General features: G+C 41.3%; 1 protein-coding gene across 1 annotated transcript in view; it reads left to right on the top strand.

Moving 5' to 3' along the window:
• The window catches only part of LOC132471834 (CUB and sushi domain-containing protein 1-like), a 210,665-nt gene that overhangs the window by 4,017 nt on the left and 179,156 nt on the right, over positions 1-27,492 (top strand). The window contains 1 exon segment of the mRNA XM_060071151.1: positions 20,389-20,501. Coding sequence (XP_059927134.1) covers positions 20,402-20,501 — 100 coding nt within the window. The 5' untranslated portion in view covers positions 20,389-20,401.

Genomic DNA, 27,492 nt, shown 5'->3' on the forward strand with positions numbered 1-27,492 from the left:
GCAGAATTCTTTGCCAGCGGAGGTTTCATCTATAATGCATGTAATGCGTATAGTTAGGAGGATTTTTATGGCGGAACTGATTGCGGGAAGTATATCTATGTGATGACAAGTTATAGATTGAGTTTAAGATAAAAGCGCAACGATTGTGATAGGGCGGCAGGTGCTTAGTGGGCCCTTCAAAGTTGTTTGACAAAACTGTCAGATTTAAGGAGAAACTCTCCAGCATAAAAGACACATTATAATGCTGTGTGCTACTGTGCATAGTGACACAATTGAGCTTGACAGAGAGAGAGACATAGTGTTCAAAAAAAGGCATTAAAGACTAATAAATATTGATTTATGAATATTTATGTGTACAGATGCAAGGAAATACAGCAATTATGTTTTCTGCAGATATGAAAGAAGGTTTTTTTTCCGGTAGAAATGGCGACTGTTGACAACAACTCTGGGAGACAGGTGAGAAGGCAAGAGGGTTCGGCGCACGCTGAGCTCTGCTTGTGTCTTTGTGTCTACCTGGAGACTAAGAAAGCTCATTGCTATCCTGTTTCTTTGTTCTGACAGTACACACACACACACACACACACACACACACACACACACACACACACACACACACACACACACACACACACACACACACACACACACACACACACACACAGCAGCATACACACCGTGGCTATGCTCTTGTGTTCTGCATGTGGTAGTCATGGTGGTCATCATCTTCAAAACATGTTGTTTTCTTCCCTGTCCAAACCATTTCTCTGTCATACTTTTGTATTATTAGCTTTAGTTGTAGTTTTACTGCTCTTATTCGTGGAAGGTTATGCATCTAAACTTTAAAGCAATGAATGACACCTTTGGCTATATATTTATTGCCACGTCAATGTTGTTGCATTACATTATACCTGGGCCTATTTCCCAACTGCATTAAGCATATCAATATCCAAGTCATATTGATTATATCTATGCATGTATACATCTATAGATGTATAGATGTGTATATATCTTAAAGATCACTACAATAATGTGCAAAATCATTATTTGCATGGTGTAATTCCTATTATCTCTTGCTGTGCTGCACTGTGGTAAACTATGAAGATGTTTCATGTGTCCAAAGGAGATATAAACACTCATCACAAAGCCAACAATGACATAACATGATTTGATTTCACAAGAGACTCGACTATGTTTTCCTCTGGTTGCCTTCGTCTCTCTTGTTTCTCATCAAGGATGAATCAGCCGCTACTGTGTCAAAGCACAAACCAATATGTAAACATATGAAGGCGCTTGTGTTTGCTCTTATCCTTCATTTACCTGAAGCTTTGCACCATTCCTTTATTCCCGTTCCCGTAAACTGACCGCTCCTCATGAAAGACAATACTCTGTGACCCTTTCACTCACACGGGTGGGTCTGTGATTACTAAACCGGTAGGTTGCTGAAAGAAATCAGTTCAACATTGCAAAAACAAAACTTAAAGACAACATCACAACACCATGAATGAAAATAGTAACAAACAGAAGAAAGCACAACAGCACAGCCAAGGGTGAGGGCAGGCGGCCGCAGGACAGACACCACGTCTAAGCAGCCGAGGAATTCGATGGTTCTTCGATTACAACTCCAGCCCAGGCTGGTAATGTGAAATGTATTCCAATTTCAGAAGAACTTCTGGAACTCAGAGATATAGGAGTAATGCATTTTCGTGTAACTGCCCATCAACAGACGGACCACGCACGCACACAGACACCCACACACACACACACGTACGCACACTATACTGTAAAATATAGGCCAACACTAGATAACCAGGCAATGGAACTAATCCAGGATTCCCACCAGGGGTAGGAGTGTGTGTGTGTAACTCATTGTGTGTTTTTGCCTGCTTGAGTGTGTGTGTGTGTGTGTGTGTGTGTGTGTGTGTGTGTGTGTGTGTGTGTGTGTGTGTGTGTGTGTGTGTGTGTGTGTGTGTGTGTGTGTGTGTGTGTGTGTGTGTGTGTGTGTGTGTGTGTGTGTGTGACTGTGCGTGTTGAGTTAAAGAAGGGTGGGAGACGGCAAATTAAGGGGGAGGAGGGGGAGATGGAGGGAAGGACGGAGAGATCTACACAGAAGTAGACAAAGGGAGACGGTGTAAGTGAAGGATCGAAGCGAACATAAACACTCAAGATTCACCCAGTGAAGATGCTAAAGCTAGTAGAACTAAGTCGCAGTGGGGCTGCTGGTTCTGTCTGACTGTCTACCGTTGTGTTCCCTAATAATTCCATAAGCTGCTTCTACTTGTCACCAGCACATCAGAAAGTTTGTACCAGATGGAGATAATGTCTAAAACTTCAACAGAACTGTTCCTCTGGAAATAAGAGTGTGTTGTGGGCATTTGCCCAAACCTACTTTTAGTAATAATAATCATTTACAGAATGCTGTAATGGAAGTATATATGTATTTATATATGTAGTACTTATATATTTATATGTATAGGTTTATCGATCGATCGATCGATCGATCGATCGATCGATAGATAATGTAGGTAGATATACACTTTGCTTACAGCAATCCTTATAAAATTATTACTACTAAAAGTAAGTTTGGCCAAATGCCCAGTGCAAATATATATATATATATATATATATATATATATATATATATATATATATATATATATATATATACAAATTAAATTCTAGGAATGTTCTATTCTAGGTATGTGTAACTACCTCTCTGTTTTGCAAGGCTGGCACATTGCTTCACTCGTTCACACCTCTATCACCTCTTTGTCAAACTCCCCTTTCCCACTATGTCTCTGTCCCCCCCCTGCCCCGCGGTCTCAGCTGTAACAGGTGTTGTGTGAGGCGGGAGGCCTGGAGTTGTTAATGTTCTCATCACTACCTACAGGCCAGCTAACAGGAGAACTCAGCATCACTCCACAGCCTTTCGAAACCTCTACAGCAAACAGTCATTTCCTGGCCATGCCTCTTTATGTCCTTACTTGTGTAGTCAAATACATAAAAAAAAAAAGATTTATTTTAACCGATTCCGATGCAGATCCGGCAACACAAATTACATTTTTGTGTACTTTACTCAGGCAGCGCACCGACCACTACAATGCGCCACTCACACAAACACACATTCAAGAGTGAAATCAGAAGAAAGACGTATTCCAAATAACGGGAAAGCTGAGTGACATTATACTAAATATGGCAAGACACTTAATCTTAGTTAAATGTCACTGAGTAATGATACTTAAATACTTTGCCGTTCTAATCAACAGACACTGAATAACACCGTCGAATGTGAAAATGAATTGGCATTTGACTCGTGCCTTCTGTTTCTTATTCCTACTTTTGATTTAATAAATAACCCCTTTTTGTTGGTTCACCAGCCTGCTTTTACCATTCTGTTGATGAACGTACCCACATGCGTCTTTCATTACATGGAATACCATCCATTTTTGTTTTGACCTGGTGGTAAAATCACATCCTACTAGACCTGGAATGATGATGTCATGCATAATCGCTCACTAATGTTTGGGCTAAGCTTTTAAAATCTGCGACCACAAGAACAGATTGGATATATACCAAGCAATACGTTTTTGTTATCCAGTTGATTATGTATACTCTACAGGTCAGACTAGATATGCATGCTTCTGTTGCTAATTATATAGAAGACCTGGAAAGTAATCCACATACAGACTTATGGGTCTTTCTGAACTAAGTCCTGTTGGCCAATGAGTCAGTTGAGATTTGCATATTTTGAGCCCTGTGGACAATGGCTTCACAGCACCTGTCTGTTGTCAACTTAAGACCACGATGTTGCTATGGAGACTGTAGATGAACTGTGACTAATGATTGATGGCTGACAGATTAGTGTCACACACACACACACACACACACACACACACACACACACACACACACACACACACACGCCAAAGTTTAACTTTTTCCCGTATTAAAATATTTGGTTGTGTATAAGTAAACAGAAAGTCTGACTTTTAAGTCTCCCTTCTACTATATATGAAGTAAACATTCATTTCCTTTCATAGTGGTACTTAATGTGCCTTGCACTATCCAGAGTTCACTATGGTCAATCAGGGTGCATTTATTACCATTGCCACATGCATTTGAGTAATCAATGTGCCCCTTTTATTACTAGCTAATGATGGTGGTTAAGCGAGTCTGCCATTTTTTTTACGAATAATCAAACATTTGCATGTGAAAAAGAGGAAGAACTGTCAGACAGTGCATGTGCCCTATCTTGCATCCCGCGCAATTGACTTTCTACACTGACGCATGTGTCGTTGCTAGAGCGTTCTTTTCCCTCCACCGCCACGCGTGGGTAAATTAGGGAATGATCTTGCACCCCAAGGGGCGCTTCGGCGAAAGGAGGAGGCGTGTTCTGGCGCAAACGTTCCCTGGTGCTATTTTGCAGATTCAGAAAACAATTCCGCCACAAACCAGGAAATACCTGGTTTAAAGTCAGTGGCGCGATGTTCAGATGCTATTTTAAGGGCGCATGCATAATGTTGCTTGTGCACCTCGCGCATACACTTTGCTTCTCTTATCTACCTAGCCACACATTCTTGGTAAATTATTTGGAAAAGAACAGCTGATACAGCGGTAATAAGTTGTACTTTTAAATCAATGCATCTGCAAACACCGTACAGCAAACACATATTTTCTTGACACAGACATCGTGTACAAGCCCATAACTTTTAGGATTGATGAGTATTTGATCGTGAGAAAACATTGTTTTACCGCGAGTGAGTGTTAAAAAGAATGAATGAATGCGGCCGCGTGTGTGTGTATGTGTAAAATAATTAATGAATGCGGGCACGCGTCCATCTGTTTAAACACACGCAAACTAAACACGTAACGCATAATACAGTCTATGGCAATGTATATTAACGGGGGGACAAATGCATATTAGGAACACAAGTCGATAACGATAATGCATACAATACTGGTAAGAAACAATGTTTGTTAATGTATTGCGTACATCATTAAATAGAACCACAGTTACCTCATATCACATGTGTGTTAAGTTTTCTTTGCCGAAATTTATTTGAGGACGTATTTCTGAAGTTGTGGAGGAAAACTCTATTCCATGTGTGAATTAGGCCACATTATTTGGCCATAAACTGAGCCATTTGAAGTTTGAAATTCATGTGGTCATGTATATGTCTCATTGGAGACTGCAAACGCGCTGTCAAAATAGCAACTCGTCAGATTCAAATGCGCTCATGGCTCTTAAAGGGGATGGGGGATGGCACTCTCATTGGTTTATTGCACGTTACGCCCAAACCACACCTACGGGTAATTAGGCTACTTCAGACCAACCCTTTTTAGATTTGCGTCTGGCGCAAGAGTCCTTTATCCGCTGGTAAAATAGCAACATCGCCTTAGAACCTCCCACAAAGCTACTTGCGTTTGGCGCTTCTCACTTGCGTTTCAGACCGTTAAAATAAGGCCCAGTGTGTTCATTAAGTTTGATAATTTAAAATGAATACACCTTCTTTGATAGTTCTTTAAATCAAATGCGTTATATGTGTTCATAGTGGATTTATATAACATGCAGTATAAGTGTAGTTTGAAGGGGCAATCTTTGCGGCCTTTAAACACACCGTATAAATCCATCAAAACAGAATACCAGCAAGACGGACTCTTTAGTCGCTGTTCTTCAAAGATATTGGGTTGAATTTCATGCCTGCTTAATTATTTGTTTTACAAAGCGATTAGTGGTGATACAAAGCAAATCTTGTGTCAAATTAATAAGAAATGAATACACGTGTACAAGTATATCAATGATTTAAGGGGTTATAAAAACATATTTTACATTTTAATCTCATAAAAAATGTAGCAATAATTATGGTTTGTTTGATAGAGTGCTGAAAAGAAGAATGAGGCAAAGATAAATAAAGCAAATTAATGGAAGGGGGATGGTAGACATTGTTCAATTCAGCAGACATGAGCAGAATAGAACAGGATGCTGTGAAAGTGTTGGAAAAAAGATTTAGGAAGGAGATAGCACTGTGAACCCTTCCCTGGTGAGAGTGTTTAAAAGGTAAATCTGTTACAAAGACACACACACACACACACACACACACACACACACACACACACACACACACACACACACACACACACACACACACACACACATTAAATAACAAACAGAAACATGAACTCTCCCAGGCAGGCACATACACACACACACACACACACACACACACACACACACACACACACACACACACACACACACACACACACACACTGGGTGATGGAGGAATTGGACGGCTAAAGGGAATACTGATTTCTTGTTTATGAATATGGAAAAATGGTCCTTAATATTTTCCATCCTCCACCTGCTCCTGCATAACAAAAGGTGTCAATGTGTGTGTGCGCACACTTGCGTTTGTGTGTCTGTGTGTGTGTGTGTGTGTGTGTGTGTGTGTGTGTGTGTGTGTGTGTGTGTGTGTGTGTGTGTGTGTGTGTGTGTGTGTGTGTGTGTGTGTGTGTGTGTGTGTGTGTGTGGGGTGCATAAGTGTAGTAGGGAGGGCAGGGAGCCTGCCAGAAACAGATGAGAGGGGCCAAGGCAGAGGGCAGTGGGCAGATGGCTGGAAGAATATAGATCATGTCAGACATACTGATGGAGAGCAGCACTGGCCAGGGACCGGGGGCGATGGACGAAGGCAGTGGAACCCGGTCGACTTGACCACGTCACATAAAGGACATGGTCCAACGTGCCGTCGCACGATGTTCTCCGTGATTCTTACCAATGTATTGACATCGTTTTATAAGTGGTTATTTTACTTAGTGATATTTTTAAAACATGTATTTCTGTCCTGCAAATCCCAACATAATATGTGCTGCCAGACACAGCAAGAACCTACCATGGGGACATGTTCTACTTGTGGATACATTCTTGAATATTCCTAGGCATTAAGCACCATATTATATATCAAATGACCAGCCTATGGGTTTGCAACTTTATGAACAGCGCAATGTGTAGTGAATCCGACTTATCATTGCCATACAAACCTTTGCTATTATTCTCACTTAAACTCAAAGACAGCCATGCATTAGTGGTGACATCAAAGGACACTGAATGTATGGCAAATTTGCATTTATGTTACTATATTGCCGCTCCACCTCAGAGAATCATACAAAACATGCTATAACCAAGGCAAACATTGTATCTGAAACTAAAAAGTTCAGATACATATCTGGTTTTGGAACGTAGTGCCAAGTGTGAACATTAGTCCCTCAAATGTCACACAGAATCAGCACAGACGTACTGTTCTTGTTCTGAATTGGTTATCGTTATGTTTCATTCTCTTAAAAGCTGTGTTGTTCAGAAGCGAAGAGCATGATTGCACACACATGGTTTCAGCCTCAGTCAACACAGGAGTGAGCGAGATGAGTATCTCTGACATAAATAGCCAACTGTGAGAATATGACACATTATGCAGCAAAATGCAAATCAAAAACACATAATACTGCTGCCGTTGTGCTGCAAACCCTGGAAAACATTATGTCCCTGCAGTAAAGTGCCTTAACGTTATTGCTCCACAGGCACAGCCGACCCTATACACTACCCTGTCACCCTCTGAAATCTCCAGCCTCGGGTTCTGTTTTGGTAAGCAGCCCGATACCTGTTGAAGGAATATGATGCAAAGACCATGTTCAGGAACATTGGGTGTGTGTGTGTGTGTGTGGGGGGGGTGATACTCATGGTACTACATCAACAGAAGAAAAACTATTATGGGAGCGGTTGTGCCCCCATATGACTCCTATCTCTCACTGGCGGTGTTCATAAAGACCTATGGAACGCTCGGTGGACAAATACTTGGTGATTGGTGCGAGGAGATATTCAAATACACTCCAGCACTAGAACCATCTCCTGATTAGTCCGGGCTTGCTGCGCACGGTCAATTGAATAGTCGCCGATGACAGATCCTTGACTGAATCAGCATTGCTATTTGCATGGGGAAATTGAAAAGGTCCTTATACGTGAGGCAACACTTGGGACAGCAGTTCTGCGAAAGCTATCCTTTGTGCGAACGGGATTGGAGCTGAGGATGCCCGAGATCACCCATGTGCAGCCATTGAACGGCCTCCGCGGCTAGGATAAAGGCTTTTATTCCTTTAGCATTCACAGCATTTGCATTAAGTCTGCAACAAGATGTTCGGTGAGCTGAGCGGATCATGAATCATTTTTTAATCCTTTAATCATTCATAATAGATGCTAACCCTGACTAGAGTCTTGAATGTAATGACGGGTAGCACTTAAGGATGACTGCCACTTTGAAGGGTTGATGGAGTAGCCTGAATTCATTCTGACATCAGCATTTACAAAGCATTTTTCCTAAAGTAATTCTCATTAGCAAACAATTAATAATCAGTTTGAGATTATAAAAAAAAATGCATGGAAAATAGTTTGTAAAATAATTAACAATGATACGTTTTTGATTGACAGACTATTCAGTTGTTTATTGATGCTTTATAAACACTGAATAATGCTGCAATTCATGATTAATTCAGTATTTTTTGTGAGCTCATTTAAAGTGAGGTCTAAATATGCAATGCTACTTATTATTACTTTAAATGCTATTTATGAATGCTTAGTGAGGCATAGATTTACTCACTTGAGGCATAGTCAAGTCAAGTCAAGTTTATTTATGTAGCACATTTAAAAACAACAGTAGTTGACCAAAGTGCTGTGCACAAATACAATAGACCTATTTGCGTGCGTGCATAGATTTCCTCACGCCAAGACCAAAATTAAAAATACCAAAAATACCTTCTAATTACCGGAATTGATTAAATTGAGACTTTACTTGTCATTTATCAATGGTTACTAAGGCATATAGTCCCCAGTTAAGATAAGCTAACACAAGACTTTACTAATAATTTCTAAATACAAAATTACGAATTGCAGCATTAATCGTGTATCTATAAAGCATTATTAACATATTATAAATCGTTTACAAATTAAATTGTAAAAATATACAAAAGCTTATGAACCATATTCCTGAATGAACAATGTGGAAATGTGGAATATACTTTATTATTGATGCTTCAAAGTTAGTTATTATATGTGCTACCCAATTATGTTAATGATGTGTTTCAGATAAACGCAGAATGCACATACACTCGAAACACTCAGAATCATGAGAATTCAGGCCCGCTTGTTATGGGTCCTGAAAATGACCACCAAATTGCAGCAATTTTTTTTTGATGGATGCGGACCCAACAGTGTGAAAAATAAAACTAAAAAAAAAAATATATAAAGCATTAAACACAGACCTATTTGCGTGCGTGCGTGTCTGTGTGCATGTGCGTGCATGTGCTACAGTGCTTCTGTGTGGCACGCAAGTGTTGTCAGCTGCAAAGTAAGATTGTGTTAAATAGAGAGACACACAACCTCTGCTGTCACTTGAGAAGATCTGTGTGTGTGTGAGTGTGGGAGCGTGTGTGTGTCCATGTGTAAATATGAAATCCATTTCCTGTGCCTTGTTTTGGATGCCATCCAATTCATTTCTCTCCTTCACACCTTGCGATCTGTGTGGGATTTTGCTTTCTCCCCGTCTCCCCCTTCCCTTCCGCCCATCTGCATAAAAAGAACGCAGTAGGATGTTAGAGAGGGAACAAGAGGCCAGGTGAACACCAAAGGTGAACGGGAGAAGGGAAGGGTTTGAGGCCAGAGAGGCATGGCAGAGGAGGGGAGGAGGCACGGGAGAAGGCAGGGCTGCACGATGACACCAAGGGACTCGACAAATTGAACCGAAAAAGAGCAGGATACATTGGAAATTGAGTAAAGGGAGCGGATGCGAATGGAAATGATGTGAGGGGAAGAGGGAGGAAATAGAAGACGGAATGGAAACAAGGCAAATGGAGTGGCAGAGGCAACTGGAAAAGGTTATTTGATCCATTGAATATCCCAATGGGTGAACGGATCAAATCTTGGCGTAATCCTTGGGCTTCCCCTCTTAAAGACGGGGGATTCACACCGTAAGAAGACGGTCGGAAAAGGAAAGCAGCCTGGTAAGGGCGGAGGGAGATATTCACAGACGCACAACCGCCCTGAATTGATATGTCTAGGAACAAGACAACGGGGCTCTGGTGGCATATAGTCTAAAACATTTGTCCTACAGCCTTTCTGTATCACTTTTCCTGGACCAGGATGAGATTGACATGAGGTCGAGGAATGACGTGAAGGAGAATCCGACGGCACCTACACTATGCCACGTCATTATGAGCGCGTTCTTTTTTGTTCTTGCCCTTAAGTGCTTGATACGAAGGAATATCAATTAATGCAACGTCATTACCAAGGTTGTGAATTATCGTGACATTGGGATTGGTTGCACATAATATTTATCAACATGAAAATAATTGTGATGTCATGTTGGGTGTTGTATTTTTTCGAAAACGGCCCAAATGTTTCTCGCTTAAAATGTGACTGCTGCAAGGAATTGTGGGACGTTATTATAACCTTGGTCCAGTATACATGCTATGGTTAGTTCTGAGATCTCAGTAAATGTGACAATTCTAGGAACTTGTTACCAGAATCATAATATCCGTTTGGGGGTAGTCTGAATAATTTCTGTAGTCATTGTGCATTTCTCAACATTGTTGAGCTGAGTGGGTCATTTTGACAACCCTAACGAGCTGTCAGTGTTTCATTCTGAATATTAGCTTGATTAGACTAGAATGGAGAAGACCGGAATAGAACATTCACTCCACGTTCAGACTGTACCATATTAGGCATCACCAACGCTATTCCCCGCCGCTTCCTGAATGAAGGCTAGCACGTGTTAGCATTCACGCTGAGGCTCCACAACTCCACAAGGGAGAACCAAACGGTTCTTCGTCACAACTTTGACCCCAAAGGATCACGGTCGGTAGCTGTATTTAAAGTGAAGGTCGTGACACTGCTACACACTAGCGGGCTGCCAGATCGGCCAGAGGGCATCGATCTCAGACTCAAGAGAGCTCACTTTAAAGCCCAGCAGGTGGTTTATCAAGAGACTTGGCACGTAGGTACTGAAACGATCTGGGACGGCGTCAGGGGGAGGAACCAGAGCATTCACTGGTTGTCACGGTGACCGTCGCTCGTCGCTGTGCCGGACTGAGACTTTATCAGGTAATGGGTAGGATGTGACCACACGTTAGAGGCAAGCAAACCTGACAGCGTGAATTTTATTTTTTTTTGCCATGAATCGGTGTGCGTACATGCGCACATCTCTTTGTGTGAAGGTGCCCTTCCTTTGGGCCCGCGCGACTGTAGAAGCTTTGACTGGTCCACACCTTGTCAGAAAATGTCCAGTTAGCTCAGCGACAAATACTGACATTTTGCGCGCACACAAACACACAAAAACACACACAGATAAACACACGCACACAAACACACTCATACAAGCGCATATACACGCACGCACGCACACATACGCATACACGCACGCAGGCACGTACGCACGCACGCACGCACGCACGCACGCACGCACGCACGCACGCACGCACGCACGCACGCACGCACGCACGCACGCACAAACTGTGACAAACAAACAAACAAACACACACGCATACACAAACACAAGGAGGAGAAGATGCAGCTTTCATCAGAGATTGAACAGCATGAAGGGAGAAAATAAGAAAACATGTAAAGAAGGTGACTAGGGAAGTGAGGAAAATCTCTCTTTACCTCCATCTAATCCCCTCTGCTCTCTCTTTTACCCTGCGTCCGTTCTACCGCTGTCTTCCAGAGGCATACCAAATCAGTTATAATGGCTTGTTCCTAATGTCTTTTTTCCCCACGGTGGATTGGTGATGCAGTGTTTCTTAGCTGTGATGTGTGTGTGTGTGTGTGTGTGTGTGCCTGTGTGTGTGTGTGTCTGTGTGATTGTGTGTGCACGCACTCGTGCACTTGAATGGGTGTTAATCCCTCAGAAACACAATGAGAAATATATCTAAATGTGTGTGTGTGCGTGTGCGTGCGTCTGTGTGTGTGTATGTGTGTGTCCATGCCAGCGTTAAAAGGGAAGCTTGCCCTACTTTAGCCCAGTGGTTTTCTCTGTTGATATAGCCCATAGCGTTGGATTAGATGCTTTCTACACACACACACACACACACACACACACACACACACACACACACACACACACACACACACACACACACACACACACACACACACACACACACACACACACACACACACACACAATGATACAGTACGCTTTATCAAAAACATGCATACACACATAGTGGCAAAAACATGTACAAAGATGAGATTGCACACCCACCCACCCACACAATCAGACTCATACACACACACACACACACACACACACACACACACACACACACACACACACACACACACACACACTTTTATTCTGCTGGTTACTTATTTCAAATCAAGGTTAAAACAACCAAATTAACCAATTAGCGATATATTGGTATTATATATTGCATTGGTTAAACCATCACAATACAACCTACAATACAAGCTAGATAGAACGGACTGAATATTTATAATTTTGTCAGATGAACAGAGCCAATTAGAGATGAATGCCTTCTTAATTCAGATCAAGAACAAGACAATATTGTACCAAAAAACTAAACATAATTTCACCAAATCAATCCATATGCACCAACAGCAGGTCGGTTGTCAATATACACCTTTTTATTTGAGGACACTTGGCAGCAAAGTATTGGATTTAATACCTCCCACTGTGTCTTCCCATGATCCTTCATGGGAATGATCCTTCATGGGAAGGCACAGTTGGAACATTAACCAAGCATCTTCAATGAGACAACGAATGTTCATGGCTTTTATAATCACATTCTAGGAACAAACATCAAAGGATCAAAGAAACACCATACAAAAGCGATTCTCAAAGTCTAACTGGGAGCAAATTGACAATACCCGTCTTAGCAAGAGTGGTGATACAAATGCTAACTAAGGTAGCACCTTTCAAACAGAGAGAGAAACTGAAACACCTTGCGCCTTTTAGGTGCAAGGAGCTTATACAAAGTGTGATACATGAACAAGTAATAAAGAAAATATGTTTGTATCATTTGTGATAATAAAGTCAGGATACATTTTCCACAACAATATAATGACACTGGATATAAATGGAACAAGTATCTGTCTTTTTTGTAATATGAAGGACAAGATTAACCGAGAGCCTGGTGTTTGGCGTGCACCCATAACTTTCAAATTCACAACTTTAGTTTTTTTGTCTGTTCCAAGTGTCCTACATTTGCACATGGAAAAGAGCCAATGGTGGGCAATCGGCCAGCATACATTGAGTGTGTTCTGTTGGAGCCGATGAGACTGAAGATACAGAGAGAGAGCGAGCGTGAGTCAGACGGACAGAATTGAGTTCAGTGGCGACACTGTTTTTGCTCTGTATATTTACGTAGATGCACTTGCTATTTAATATGGAATTCTTTTTTTTCCTTTCTTTTGTTAAGGTCAGGATTCCTCTTGTGCTATAGGTTAGCTGAGACATTATTGAGGATTACTTCTAACTAAAGAGAGTGTGTCCTAGAGACAGTGGTCCAAAGGTATAGCCCTAGAATGGTAGCAGTCGTGCATGAAGCTACCATGTTTACCTGATTGGCTGTCGAGATTAGGTTTTTGGGGTCTGAACCTTTCACCATGTTGGACACATAGTACAGATTTTGTTTCATAGGTTTGGGTATATTTTGGATCTTGGTTACAACCTTCATACAGGAAGCAGGGCCATGACAAGCAAAGGCTTCACATCAATACACAAACATGTCAATACAAGAGAGAATCAGGAAGAGGGAGACTTTAAAATGATGCGTTGATGATACACGTTATGCAGGAAAAGGATGAGAGCAGTCTCATTACCAACTGTGTGAAACTATTGAGCACGGTAGCAGCAGAAAAGCTCCACATTTAAAGTCCCAAACCGTGTTTGCAGATCTAAAAGTATTCAAAAGGATTTCATTGAAGACACCTGAGAGGTTATGAGATCTCGAATAACCTCCATATCAAAAACAAGGTCTGCATCTCAATGCAAAAAGAGAAATAAAAAAAAAACTCGATATCATCTGATACCTTGAATAATGCCAGTACTGCACACAGAATATCCAAGTGTGTTTTCGACACAATACACAAATACCAATGTTTTGAGCAATGTATGGCACAACTGTGGTGATGAAAATGCTGTGATGGCTTCAGAGTCCCGAAAGCAAAAAGAAAATATATAAAGTGCCAGAAGATATATGTACACATGGCTTTGTGCATGAATTCAATTTGGTACACAAAATCCGCATTCAAATTAATTTTGGAAGGCAAACTATGCTCGACCATGGAAGAGCCCACACTGTTTATTCAAAGGAAAACAGAAATGTACTGGCAGGAGTCATGAAATTCTGCAAATATTTGATTGCAGTTGTTTAATTCCTTAGATAAGATTATTTTTAAGAAAGGTAGAAATAGGGACTGCCATATTATATTTTGTTATCTCAAATGCATTGAAACTGCTTTTTTCTTTCTCACTGCTCAAGATTAGGGTAACCATCTCTATAAGTATATATATATAACATTTTTTATATATATGCAGTCACGTTGACATATAGTTTTCAGAAGACTTCTGAACGCTTGCCAACAATAAGACATGATGTCTAGGTTATCATCTCATTATAGTGTGCAAATAAGCTTTCTTGAGGATCTTTCACAGAAATGGTCTGTGCTAAATAACTAGTCTGTTCTCCCTGAAGTACATGAAGTTTGATTAAATAGACCTGCCAATGCCGAGAAATGACATTGTCAGAAGAGGCAGTCATTTTTCAGCGACGACTAGTTTGTCTCATCTGCTTGTTTATAGGTCATCTGGAAAGTGTTCATTGCTGAGGGCCATTTGTCTTGTGAATTTCCTGGAATAGTCTAGTGATAGGGTATGTATATGCAGAAACAGGTCCTGTGTCCATACGTGTGACAGTTGGGAGTTTTCTTCGCTTCAAGATTTGGATATTTCCATCGCTGTCTAAAATGGTCACCCGTTTTTGTTAGTTTTGTTTGCCTTATACATACAATTTGCAATTTGTTTCCTCTCTGTAAAATGTATAACCGGTATCTTTGAGGAAAGAAAACTTTGAAAGCTTTCACTGTTTTGATGTAATTAAAGTGACAGGCAGTGTACAAAATTAATAAGCAGATAGGCAAGGCATAATCCAAAAACATCCATAGCATTAGGCTCGATATCAATCTAGTCCTTGGTAAGCTTTTCCAGGGGTAGTGAGGACAAACCAAATGACACTAGGGTTACCTAGTTTCACCGCAGTATCACTTTCTCTTAGCACGCCAACAGTTGTCAAGGCGGGGAGGTCCATGGCCTTATCTGGAGTGGCCAACAGGCTGGTTCCACATGCATGGTCAGCTAACAGTCAAGGGCCCTCGCTCTGGCTGGTGGTTCCATATTGAATTGGAACTTCAATCATCTGAATTTGAAATATATCAGTTCTTTTTTGTAAGTTTTTCCCTTCTGTTTTTTTTTCTCTCTCTCTCTCTCTCTCTCACTCTCACTCTCACTCTCACACACACACACTCACGCGCACGCGCGCAGGCCCTGATCCCAGCATGTAACCCTATTTTGTTAGAACGAGTAGAGAGAGTGACTGGTACTCAAGGCAATGCTTGTTCTCACCTCATGCTTCTGCCATTTCAGCACAGCAGGGTGTGTCAAATGGTAGTGCCTTGCTCAGGGGTATCAGCAGGGTTGTTGGCTCATTATCAGCCCTCAAATGCCATGGAGCAATCAAAAGTGCCTTGGCTGACGACACTGTACAGCTTACCCCGTTATTTTGTTCACATTTATGTGAGGGGGATACTGTTTGACTTAAAGTGTACAACGCAATGTAGTTATCCATATTTATTATTTTGCGTACTGCGTAGGTATGCATGATTTCCCCGAGCTGTGAATATTTGCGACGTTGCCGTTCAAAGTTTTTTTTTCCCAGTATTTTGTGAGTGTGTTCATGGGTAGGCCTACGTGTAAAAAGCATTGTCCTCTATTTGTCCTTGAAGCATCTGATATGATCTCTGTCCTTATGCAAATGTCATGTTCTTCTCTTCCGTCATTTGCCCCATTCACTTTTCTTCCCCTGACTTTTATATTTGTTTACTAAAAATGGGATACTTTGAAAATGATGTGTCAGATGTATTGCTAATTAAGTGTGGTCAGCTAGCATGACTAAAGGAGTGAATAATTGTTTGCCAGAGTCTTGAAGGGAACTCTGCTAGCTTAAGTTACCTAAGGCCAATAGTCTTCACTAGACCGCGCTCAGATGGATACTGCGTGTATTTCCCTGTTTCCTGTACCTCCGTTGCAAGACTTTAATTTAAACATTTCATCAATCCCATTGGAAGGCTGAACTTTCCAGGTTTTCCTCCAGACTTACAGCCATCCAAGCCGTGGAGAACCATAGGTGCTGGTTTCTGGACCAGTCTAGTGAGAGGGTTTCTACATGGGAAGTAGAATGTAGTGGCTAGAATAAATAACCACGTGACCCCCCATAAATAATGAATTCATTTTATGATTATGATCGTGCCAAGGGGCCCTTTGAATAGAAACATTGCATAGCCTAGTTCGACACAAATGTTGGACAATAATCATGGCCGCTGTTCCAGTGCAATGTTAGAAAAATAATTATGTTTCTGATGCACGTGCAGATCAAATAAACCCACGCCCTATAGTTATTAGTCTTTTGGCCTACTTGAGAAGGGGCCGGAGGGGGTTTACGCGTTATCTGACCTATCAGTGCCGAGAAATATAAAATGTTATTACAAATGTCCTAAGAGTGAATATATGAGGATAGCATTATAAAAAATGAAAAGTGTCTATTAAAAAAAAAAGTAAAAGAGTAAATGCATAATTTAGAGGGTTGAAATCCTTTGGGGGAAGACGGGGGGTGTTGTGGGTTATGGTGAGAATTTAGGAGTTAGGGTTGCAGAGACCTTACATCTTGAGACAGCTGGTGACACATGAGTCTACATGGAAAACAACGACTCAAGGATACAATTGAGCCTTTAACGTCCCTTTGTGACTGTAGCTGTGATCAAGGGGTATTCTAATACATTTTACCTGACTTGAACCCGTCGATTTGCAAGGTCAAATCCCCTAGTTGCACATAGTGTCTAGTGGCTAGTAGTCAAGCTATGTTATAGAGTTGTGGCGGTAAATGTCTGGCAATATAAATCCATATCAAGCAATAATAAATCAAGGGACTCAGACGATAGTTTGAATGTAATAGGTGTTTTGAAATCAGAGCAGTCATTTTGTTTATTGTTGGATATAAATGGAGACTAAATGCATTGATTTGATGATGCCCATAAAAAAACACATGTCTCCCCATGCAATGAAATCGACAGGGGACACTATAGTGCCGTAATGTTTGGTAGAGGGTAGAATTGGGCCTGTTTGAGGCTTCGCTTCTAGCCTTTGGTCATGTTCAGGTGTGATGGATAGGTCTTGTCATAGCTATCACTGCAACAGCTGTTTGTGCAACAATGGCACCATTCAGTCTCCAAAGATTTAACATAGTTTGAGGCCTTCACGAGTCATAAAAAAACCTTCATATTGTCGACAATCCTTCAGGTGGTTTGCCAGCAGTGGATGATAGATAACAAGGTAAAAGCATAAAACAGGCTGGCTGATTGGTTGAACGATACAGAGTGGTTGAATGACCAGTGGATCAATGTGGTGGTTGTCATAATGATGCACATTCGGTGTAGTAATGTGTACGTGATTTAGTTAAGCCGGTTGGGACCCTGGTTAGCTGAGTAGCTGTGTTGGATGGCTGACAAGCTTATTAACAGAAATAGCTGCATGAAGGCGCCTAGTGTTCCAAAATCACAACTCTAATTTTAGTTTAAATGTCAAACAGCTGCAGGATTCGTGTGTGTGTGTGTGTGTGTGTGTGTGTGTGTGTGTATATACACATATAAACACTCACGCAAAGTGTACGGGTGTTTTGGGTGTGTGCAAGGTTTACATGTACATGCATTCTTGAAAGGAAGAGTGGAACAACATCCAAAAGGGGGGTTGTGGAGAGACAGCCAGTGCTATGTTAGCGCGTGGCTCTCCACCAGTGAATTGACAGAGGATCAGTGCTGATTATACCTGCTGTCGGCCCCACTGACTGTTCTCCAGTGATGGAGCACATGTGTCTGTGCGCCTTACCATGTGTTTGGATGTCAATGTCTCTGTGGGCGTGCATGAGTGTGTGTGTCTCCTCCTTTTTCTACTTTTTCAACTCATTTTGCTCTTCGGCCCCTTTCCTCTTGTTTTCTCCGCCTCCTCTAGCCGTGAACCGCACAACGCTCCTAGCTGTTCCCTGTATCTCTCCTAAGGAGGCTCTCGCTCCGTATTCGCTGGGAGACCTCGCTTTGAGGTCAAAAGTAATTCGTGTTTTTCTATACTTGCTATTTAGCTCCGTCCCTGCACTACAGTAGATCAACGGAGTTGCTACATGTCCTTCAATTTTTTTTTTCCTTTGCCGAACACCCTCCTCGCCCACCTGTTATCACGTGTCGTCCCCTCCTCCGCCATCCACCGTTTCTTTCTCTCTCTCTCTCTACTTCTCCGACCGCCCTGCACGCCTCGCTCTCTCGGTCCGTCTCCGTCTTTTCTGTCCCTCAGTTTTGCTCCCCTGACTTTCCTCCTCCTTCTAAACCTTGGTTTGTTAAACCTTTCAAATGATGAAAAATGAGTGGGTATGAAATGACTGCCAATAGTGACTCATTATCTTCACCGTGTTGATTACATCAGTGGCACAATCTTGGTTTAATGGAAGCCTTTTTTTTCTTCATTTTTTCTGGATTTTTGCTCCTCTATTTTTGCCCTCTATTTGTCCCTGTTGTCAACTCTCTCCCTGCTTCTTCCATACAAATTTGTCTGTCAAGGTTTTATGGACCTTTATAGATCTTTGGTACCTTTTAGCTTTTTTTTTTCTTTCTTTTTTAGGACACTTTTTAATGTTTTTTTAAGAAGTTGGTTGGACAGCCAAACTAGTCCATATATTCTTCCACAAAAGTACAACTTCAGAGGATAACTGTGCAGCTATTAAAGAAGATGTAAGATTGAGCACTAATATCACCTATGTATATGGAATATATTGAGTGAGTACATCTTCGGTGTTCCTATGTCTGTCTCCTTATGTAGACTAACCGTATAACCATTCCATATCCAGTTTTTAGTTGCCTCTGTCTTTGAGGAAGCCAATTTCATCCCCAATATCTATGATAAATCAATCGTGGAGATGAAACGTATGGATGCATTCCATCTTGCATAGGAGAGTAGTCATGTATGAAGGCCTTCTCTCCACTGGAGTCCATCCCTGGAGCAAGTAAGGAAGTTTCCTGTGTTGCATTGTAAGGACACCAAAACACCAACTTCTCTCACCATGTTTGCCTTGGTAAAAAGGTGTGTGTGTGTGTGTGTACGTGTGTACGTGTGTACGTGTGTGCAAGGTTCTTCAAATACACACTTGAAAAGAGTTCTTCATAAATTATTAAACCTGTTCTTGGGTATGAAAAACAAACTACTCAAGGCAGATCTTCAATACGCCATGAAGAATGATTTGAAATACTAAATATGTTATTAATATTATAAAATGTATTGACATTGTTTGTCCCGGTATCATTTTCAATAATTAAAACAAGTTCCCATCTATCTTCTATCATAATAACAATTAAGCACAAAGCTCTAGGTTCATAACTAAAATAACTTTTCCATTATATATGTTCCTGCCTAATTACTGTGAGGTTCTGTAGATCTGTGACCACAACCTTCATCTGCCAATGTGAGGCAAATTGGACCAAAATGTTGTCCTTTGCTAATTCAACTAGATATTTTATGACTCTTTCAAGCTAATTGAGGAACCATCGTGAGACAGTAAATCTATTTTATTGTCTCTTCTAAGCTTTCAGGGTCAAGGGTTATCATCAATAGTGAATATACTTCAGCAATGTGACATGCTACCCTGTTTAAGCCTTTTCTGCGCCTGAAAGGGAGATCGGGCAAACCTGATTGGCTAATAGTCTTGTGATTTCCATCGAGGCAGACAGTATGACATCCCAAAATGGCTGTGTAGGGAATAGGCTGGGAAGGAGCTTCTTTGATAATTAAGACACGGAGAATGTTTCTTTTTCTTTTTTTTTCCCATGGCACTCTCCCTGGTTGCTTTCTACAGATTTCATCATTTATCCATCTTATGTTGTGATTTCACCATCCGTTTACCACGTCCCTTCATATATAGATTCATTCTCTTCAAGTTCAAGGTTGTCAGGGTCTGTCTCGGGTTAACCACCGATTTCTTTGTAAATGTGCTGTTTCTCTGTCTCGGTGTCTCTAGGCTGTCAGGCTTCATGCTGCCTTCGCCGCTGGTCAGCAGTGGATCCATACTGGCCCTGTGGTTCACTACAGACTTTGCTGTCAGCGCACAGGGCTTCAAGGCAGTGTATGAAGGTAAGACAACAAAGTGCGGGTCTCTCGCTGGTTGCTGTGTTTGTGTGTGTTCATGTTTGTGAAGCTTGTGTGTGTGTGCTCATGCCACACACTGATGAATGTGTGTGACCTTTTTGAGGGCTTATTAAATCTTGACAAAATGAACTGAGAAACAAACGTTTATCTAGACTTGTATTCGATCATATATAGTTGCCTCAAGAACATGTTTACCTCTTTACACCATGCTGTCAATCAATATCAAATTAACATGACCACAAATTGAGGATCATACTTTATAACATGTGTTTTGCTTAATGCTATCAATGGATCCAAATTAATTTACACAAAATTATGAATCAGAGCATGTGTGTTTTGTGCTTGTGTTTGGATCACCATCATTATGACGGTTGCCGTGAGACTGATAAGATGATGAGAAGGATGTTGTACAGATGAAGATTTTCAGAAAGATTTGCACACACAGGTCCTGAACATCTATCTCCTATATTATGCAGGGTGCAGAAGTGTGTGTGTGTTTTCGGAATCCCTTGAAAGGTCACCGTGATCAAGGTAATACATTTGAACCTTGGGAAAGAACATAAACACAAACACGTGCAAACACGCACACATACACACACTAACAAACACACCATGATCCATTAGGCTTGTTTAATGGCTCATCTATGAATCATGAAGTCTTAATATCACCAATAGACATGAGAGAGGTTCGCCCTCACACCTGTGTCAGTCTGGGTTTTATGTGTTAAGGTGTGTGTATGTGAGAAAACCAATATCAATAATGAAAACATTCGAGTCGATTTTCACTATTTCATCAACATAAAAGTAACTAATGACTACAGCCAGTTGGAGAAAAAAATTAAGATTGAAGAGATTCAAGTAGTAAATATTTGTGTTCATCTGGAAAACTGGTAAAATCTGAATAACGTGGGTATGCATGAAATCTGTTGATTGCTCTTATCCTACCCTGCTGGGCTATCTTCAACTGGATCTTCATTTGCTGCTTTAATAAACATATCTTTAGAGCTTGATATCCATATAAGGTATGATGGATTGGAATTGTCCAAGAAGGCAATAGATTTCCTCCTGTGTTTCGTGTCTTTATATATACTGTATAAATAAATATATCGATACACTTATATGTGTATATATATATATATATATATATATATATATTTGTCTATAGATATACAGTTTATATACTGTGTATCCATACTGTGTGTATATATATATATATCTAAAAATATATATACACCCTAAAACCATAGTCTATTTTATGCTTAGCCGATACCAAGATGTCTACCCCATTTGAGTCTTGCTTATTTGTCATTTGCTATCGAAAATACCAAATCAGAACAAAATCTAACTTTTTTCAGAAATGGTGAGATGGCTTTTTTTATTTAAATATAATTTGAACGAAAGTCATAAAACTTGGAAAAGCACATTATCTCTGACGGATTTTTGTCAGCTATGCTTCAATCATCCGCCAAACATTCCAGCCCACAGGTTGTGACGCACAACATCACACGCACACACAAACACGTACACGCAAACACACTTACAAGCTGATATGGTGTGTGGTATTTGTGTGTGTGTGTGTCTTATTTGTGTGTGCTCATACGCGTGTGTATGTGTGATATGCTTTGTATTTCTACAAGGCTGCTGTTCAGCCCTGGGCCTTGCTTTTTACTATCAATTCATCCTTCTTTCTCAGTTCCACTTTCAACGCCGCACTTAACCCTCACCTCACCTTTACTCTAGCTCTCATAAGTCATTCTCTCTTCTTTCCATCCGTCTTTACCCCTCCATTGGGCCCTCTTCTGTTGCTTTGTTGTTCTATTGGCCCCTAGCATAAAAAGGCTGCTCCTCCACCCCTATCAATGTAGATGTTCATATGAGGAAATCGTTTTGTTCCGTCTGTATTTCATCACGGCAGGCTGCATGGAGTCATGCGGCCCAGCACTGGCAGACTGATAACACCTAAGAGTGCCAAAGGAGAGATGGAAGGGTTGGTGCTGGCGGGGTTGAAATGGTCGGGAGAGGTGGGGCAGGCAGGTGATGTGGTGGGTGGGCGAGGGAAATAAAGCTGTAAGTGGTACCAAGCAGAGGACCGATACAGAAAAAAGGAAAGTCTGCAAAGCACCTTAGCAAGGCCAGATAATCATCAATTAATTTCCCCCCGAGCGGTGTTGGTTTGTGTTCATGGAGCACAAAGAGAGAGAGAGAGGGAGTGTTGGGGATAGAAAGGGAGAGGCAGACGGAGAGATTGAGTTGGAGATAAAGTCTTTTTTTAAGGAACTAGGGTAGGAGGAGAGAGGGGGAAGGATGTGAAGAAGACAAGGCAAGGACAGCAGGAGCTATCAGCGTATATGTCTCCCTAATCCTGTTCCGGCATGTACTTTGCTCATAAATATATAAATTGTTTCTAGTAAAAGTAGGATATTGTATGAATCATGAAGATTTACCAAAAACGAAAAAAATACCTAAAATGTGTGTGTGCTTGGAATTAAGGGATCTAATGCAAAAGTAATTTGGAATTGATAATGTGAATGGATATGGTCTAACATTTTTCAAAGTGATAACTTTGTTGTATACGTGGGATGTTTTTTTTGATGTATGTTACATAGCAGACATCGAGAAACATCCTAAGGCCATTTCAGGAACTAGTACATCTGTATTACACACATGTGTAAACATTGATTAATAGTAGTAGTAAGACAGATTTAGTAAATCAATCAATGCAATAATATAAAACGGATGACAAATAGCATGCACAAGATACAAAGTGTTTGAACATGATTTGTCGATTCCAACTGTGCCCCTTGTGCGATTCAGGAAACATCATTGAGTGTGCGCTTCGATTATCAGCATGGAAACACAAATGTATTTGAATCCTAATTTGTTTGTTTGATTATTTCTGCTCTGTGATTTCGATTTTGATTCAAAGTGCATTTTTAAGGTAGACTATCTTCACCCAATCAGGATGTCTATTACTTTAGCCAATCACATTCTGTCTATAGTACAGCTTTTATTATGCGTATAGAGTGTATCAGCTGCTACGTCCTTGAAGCGTTGGCTGCTGCAGACATAGTGCTCTGAAATGTGATGATCTTGGAGGAAGGAGCGTTTACATGTGTGTGGCACTTTTACGAGATTATGAAATTTTAAAAGCTTTAGGAAGATATTTTTAGATATATATATATTTTTTATTTTAAGTATGTTTGGACACACATAGTTTTTCCAAGGTATTATCTGTCCCTCTAACTTTTTTAAACCATCTGACCTTGTCTTCCATGCCTAACAATTACCTCCTTTGTAACATGTATCTCGCATCTTGTTCTACATACAGGTCAAAATCATCACAAAATGGTGAATGAGAAGAGAGGTTTCGTCACTTCACACAGTTTTGTCAAACAAACACCACTTCATCAGATGCTGTTTATGGAAAGTTCATAAAACAAGTCCTTCACTTTATGTTGAACTTCAACATATCATAAGGATATACGATGTTATTCACAGATAGAAAATCCAGGTGTCACAGAAAGCACAGGGCAGAAGTAGAAATGAACAGACCTTTGAAGTGGTCTTTATTAAATGTGTATGCTAAATTATTGGAGCTTAACTGTACATTAATGCAGTAAATTAACACTTAAAAAAGTTACAAAAGTCTAGGAGCATGGATGAAGGAGTATTTAACTGAAATGGTCCACCGGACACGAATGGTGGCAATTTGATCATTTACATTTTCGAACATTCCTGAAATGGTCAGTTCAGAACGCTGTGAGCGATGCAATGGTAAAGAAGATGAGGACGGATACATATCACAGTAGTTCTAGGTAAATAAAGAAATAAATACACAAGCTCACAACTGGTTTTATATGCATTTAAAGAGGAGAGGATTCTGCTCGCACAAGAAGCTGGAGCTTTATTAGGTGCTGGATGCCAATGAACCAAAAGTTTATACCAAGCTTCATCAAGCTCATTTGTCCGTTCTTAAGTACACAACATAAACGGCATGCTGCTCTTTGCCAGCTGCTCTAAAGCCACATCAAAATAAACCTTATTTTTGTTAGACGACAAACCTCTGAACCTCATCACCGCTGAATGATGTGTGCGTTGCGTTGTTGATATCCGCTACGACAACGACGGATTACAAGGAAGGCTCTTGTGTGATGTGAGATGGGGTGGCATCGTGTATTATGCACTTGGCATTCCACGTACCTTCAGCCTGACAAGATCCACCCTGCTGGAAAAACTCTATCGGATTGTCTTTATCCTGAATGCTTGTTGTTGGGTTTAGCCTAATTCGTCGGATTCAGCAAAAGAGGGGCTTTTTCCACAACAAACAAAGCAGATCATTAAGGGGAAGGAAATAACACTGACAGCCTAGGTCGCTGCTGTCACATTTAGTGTGCGTGTGATAGAGGGCAAAAGAGGAAGGGAGGGAGGATGTGTAGGATCAGAGGATAGGAGAGAGTCGCAGAGAAAAGGCAGCGAGAAGTCCATTCCACCATTAGGCCGCATCGACTGCCACGCCACAGGAAGCTCTCTCCAAACACACACACACACACACGAGTATATAAGTGGCAAGCTGTACTTATGGAAGGCAGCAGCAGTCAGCATTATCGACCTCCAGCCCATGGTACAGCCCACTCCAACTCGCATGTTTATGTGTGTCTTCCGTGTGTCACTGTGTGTATTTGATTCCCTCGTAGAAGGACGCCGTGACCACCCTCATCAGAGCAGCCGTTTATCCCTTCTGTGGATGCAGACCACCCGTTCCAGTCCCCCTTCCCCTCCCTCCCTCTCTCTCTCCCCCTCCCTCCCCCGGCTCCTCGACGTGAGGCTGTAATCAACTTCCCACCGTGTAGAGTAAAGTCAATATGACCTCGTGGTGGATTGAGCAGCTCACTCAAGTCTGTTCCCCTCACTGGTGGGAATCCCCCACGCTGAACCCCACGGCTGCGTCTGTACTGCCCCCTCGCTTTTAACCTTCAAAACCAGGATTATGGATTTTGGGATGCACAGACCCGTAGAACTGGTTAGTTTTGGCAAGGTGCCAGTACCATATGTCGCCCATTATCGGTTTACTTTAGCAGATGAACGCGCTCGCTGAGCCACTTTTTAACCGCCGTGGCGGTTGCGAGAGCGCCCGAGCCCGGATCTGGCAGGCATATGGGAACCCAACGGTTTAATACCTTGCTGAATTGCTCTTGGAAGTTGCTGTATTTTTTTAAAAGAGGTGTTTATATCACCAGGTTTAAATAAAGCTGAACAAACAAGGGAGAGGCTGGTGCTTCACTGAACGTCATGCTTGTGAGAAAGGGAGTTCATATCGAGGGAGCGGAATTGAGTGAACACAAGATCCTCCTTTGTGCGGCACATCGTTTACTTTCAAGTGCTGAATCGTATTCCCGTGCTTCCATTATGCTCATGGAAAACAAACAGAACATTAACTTTGACCCAATTTGGCTGTAGCCATCAGTCAGATTCTGGAGATCAGGGGGAGATGCGATCGGAAGGAAAGTTCTTCATTATTTCGTCCATTAAGTGACCTTTTCATTGACGGAAAATCGACTTCTGAGTCATTGCTTCTGCAGAAGACAAATCAGCTGTAGTTGGCCATAATTCATGTTTGTAAAATATTAGGAATCCGTTTTAACTCCATCCATTATCCCCGTCCATCGTCCAACTCACTTCAGCTCCCTCTGCATTGTGCTGTGTGGGATGTATACACAGGAATCTCTGTTTGTGATCACTGTCGGGCTTTCTTCCATCTTCCATGCACTTCCATTCATTAATTGTCCTTATTCCTTGACATACATCCTTGTAGTTTTCTACTCTGGGCTGTTCTCTCTCTCTCTCTCTCTTTCTCTTTCTCTTTCTCTCTCTCTCTCTCTCCATGTAAATGGTGAATACCATCAAAGGGAAATATACAAGAAATCACTAGAAAAATCTCTGGTTATCATCACTTTATATCCCGCTGGAAAAATGACCCGGAGCATAAGTCAATGAAGCTGTTATAACTTGGTCATTCCCTTGTCTGTTCATTTAAGTAACTTTCATATTTTCTTTTTCTTTTTGTACTTTTTCCCGTTCTTGTGTAAGACCCAGAAATGGGTCACAGTTCAACATGTCATCACGCGACTGACACAAATGAACCGGCCCAGGGCAGTGAGCGACAAGATGATTGGAATATAATGCAGGGGTATTCCATTGGACCCAACTCTTCTTTAAAACACTTATCATCCACTTATCATAAAAATGGTATCAGCTGTGCTCATAGGGTTCAGCTCATTTCAGTGAATTCATATATTATGATGACGTCAGAAACCCCACGTGCTCTCCCTGTCACATCCAAAATCATATCATCTTCAGTTCTCAAAATGACACTGATGACGTTTGCATTTATTTTAATATGCAAATGTCGCTATTTAATTTAACTAGTTTGGATAACGCGAATACATAGCTGAAATAAGTTTCGGGAATCGATCGATGCAGAACCGGAGGGAATTCTGTGTCTAAATAGCATTTCCCAAATGTCGACTCCTGATTCCTCTATGGGCACCATAAACAAGGTTGCCACATAATCAATTCCCCCCCCATGTTTTCTCCAACTTGGGCTTGGCCATAGGAGCATCCATTGATTTCTGATGCCATTGAATTCAGTTAATGCTTATGTAATGTATTTTTCTTTCGAGTCAAAGTCCATTTTCTCTGAGGGACGGGGAGGCTGGGGTAAGGGCCTTCGTTCCATTTATTCCATCAGGCATCCAATGAGGTGCCCTGTTCTGATGCACCGCATGATAGCTGTGGTTACAGTGATGTGGAGGAGTGGCAGCATTCTATCAGGGAAGAACTAAATCCATTGTCATCATATTACAGGGGGGGTGGAATGCTTCTGCTTTCCGTGTTTTGGGTGTCCGTTGGATCACAGGAGTGTCCCTATTGATTGTTTTGTCTGATGACAGGGGAAATTGGCTTCTTGATGTGGATG

This window comes from Gadus macrocephalus, chromosome 14 (genome assembly GCF_031168955.1).
Source record: "Gadus macrocephalus chromosome 14, ASM3116895v1".
Taxonomy (NCBI): domain Eukaryota; kingdom Metazoa; phylum Chordata; class Actinopteri; order Gadiformes; family Gadidae; genus Gadus; species Gadus macrocephalus.